The following is a 1,958-nucleotide window of genomic DNA, read 5'->3' as shown; positions in this document are numbered from 1 at the left end:
TCAAATTCCTCTTCCCTTTTCCACCTATATTCTCACTGCCTTCCCATCTTTTCCCAATTCCCTAGGATAGAGGGGAAATTCCTAAACCTCGCATTCGTAGCTTTTACCTCATAAACTACCTCCCCTTTCTTACTTAGCGGCCGCTATGTGTCCAATCTATTACTTCATGTTAGGCTTAATCACCGCACATGATGAAGTGTGCACAGACGATCTACTGTCTGTGTGTTTACAAAGTTCCTCATGTTCATACTCACAGAAACATCGAGTAAATAATTTAAGTAATCTTAAAGAACNCATCGAGTAAATAATTTAAGTAATCTTAAAGAACTGATCATTTATTTTCTGTCTCAAAAAAGCACATGAGAATCCACAACTCAAAAGAATCTGGGTATGTATTATTTAGTAGATGAAGAAGCTTAGTAAGTTCAAGGTCACATTAATCAAAAGTGATTTTTTTTCAGGTAATGCAATTATTGATAATATGACAAAATGGAGAATAGGAACAATGTGACAGACTTTGTTCTACTGGGGCTCACGGAGAATCCAAAGATGCAGAAAATCATATTTGTAGTGTTTTTGGTGGTGTACATCCTCTCTGTGGTAGGAAATATGCTCACCATGGTCACTATCACTGCCAGCCCATTATGGGGGTCCCCCATGTACTATTTCCTGGCCTATCTCTCCTTCATTGATGCCTGCTATTCTTCTGTCAATACCCCTAAACTGATTGTAGATTCACTCCGTGAGAAGAAAACCACCACATTCAATGCATGTATGACCCAAATTTTTGGGGAACATTTCTTTGGAGGTGCTGATGTCATCCTGCTTACCGTGATGGCCTATGACCGCTATGTGGCCATCTGCAAGCCATTGCACTACATGACCATCATGAATCGGCAGGTGTGTGGCCTGCTAGTGGGAGTGGTGTGGGTGGGAGGATTTCTTCATGCCACCATACAAATCCTCTTTATCATCTCATTACCCTTCTGTGGCCCTAATGTCATAGATCACTTTATGTGTGATCTGAACCCTTTGCTTAATCTTGTCTGCACTGATACCCACATTCTAGGGCTCTTCGTTGCTGCCAACAGTGGTTTCATCTGTCTGTTAAACTTTCTTCTCTTGATTGTCTCCTATGTGGTCATTCTGCACTCACTAAGGAACCATAACTTGGAGGCAAAGCGCAAAGCCCTCTCCACCTGTGTCTCCCACATCACAGTGGTCATTCTATTCTTTGTGCCCTGCATATTTGTGTACATGAGACCTGCAGCTACTTTATCTATTGATAAAGCAGTTGCAGTGTTCTACACTATGATCACACCCATGTTAAACCCGTTAATCTATACCTTGAGAAATGACCAGATGAAAAATGCCATTAAGAAATTGTGTAGTAGAAAAGTTATTTCAGGTGAGAAATAAATACACCTGAAGCTCAACATTGATGCAATGGAAACAAAGGTCAAATGGGCATTTTGAAATTTCTCAGAAAGGAATACCTACCAAATAAATAATAAGTAAATTATTACAAATGATAACTTCTGAACTGAGTGGAGCAGGAATGTGTGCAAAAAAGGAAAAAGCTAAACACAGGATGTATTCATATGTGTCATATATATTCATATTCACTATGAATATTCACTATCTATAAATTTTAAATTTGAACATATTTTATTAGGAATTCTGCTCATTTTTATGCACCAGTGTTGATGAGAACATGTTGCCTATAAAATTATGGTATGAAACTATAGGGTTATAAAAGCAAAGAACCATTTAACCTCTGAGGGGTAACAAAGATTACCCAAGTTTCCAAATTTCCTTGTAGACTTCAGAGTCATTTTGTATTGTTCTTGTCACCCACTTTAGGCTGCTAACCCATCAGAAAGAATTATAACTCAAATAAATGAACATCTTATTATTTGAGAGGAATTTCTATTTATTAAGTAAAATCACACTCCATA

The 1,958-nt window shown here is 38.0% G+C and overlaps 1 protein-coding gene across 1 annotated transcript; it reads left to right on the top strand.

The window, feature by feature from the left end:
- Positions 1-489: 489 nt before the first annotated feature.
- On the top strand, positions 490-1,419 carry LOC117798107 (olfactory receptor 4C46-like). Its single transcript, XM_034650532.1, has one exon. It carries the CDS (start codon positions 490-492, stop codon positions 1,417-1,419), a length of 930 nt encoding a protein of 309 aa, XP_034506423.1.
- The last annotated feature ends 539 nt before the right edge of the window (positions 1,420-1,958 follow it).

The sequence above is a fragment of the Ailuropoda melanoleuca genome, unplaced genomic scaffold (assembly GCF_002007445.2).
Source record: "Ailuropoda melanoleuca isolate Jingjing unplaced genomic scaffold, ASM200744v2 unplaced-scaffold25208, whole genome shotgun sequence".
Lineage (NCBI taxonomy): Eukaryota > Metazoa > Chordata > Mammalia > Carnivora > Ursidae > Ailuropoda > Ailuropoda melanoleuca.
Note: the sequence above shows the minus strand (reverse complement) of the source record. Positions and strands in the feature narration are given on the sequence as shown.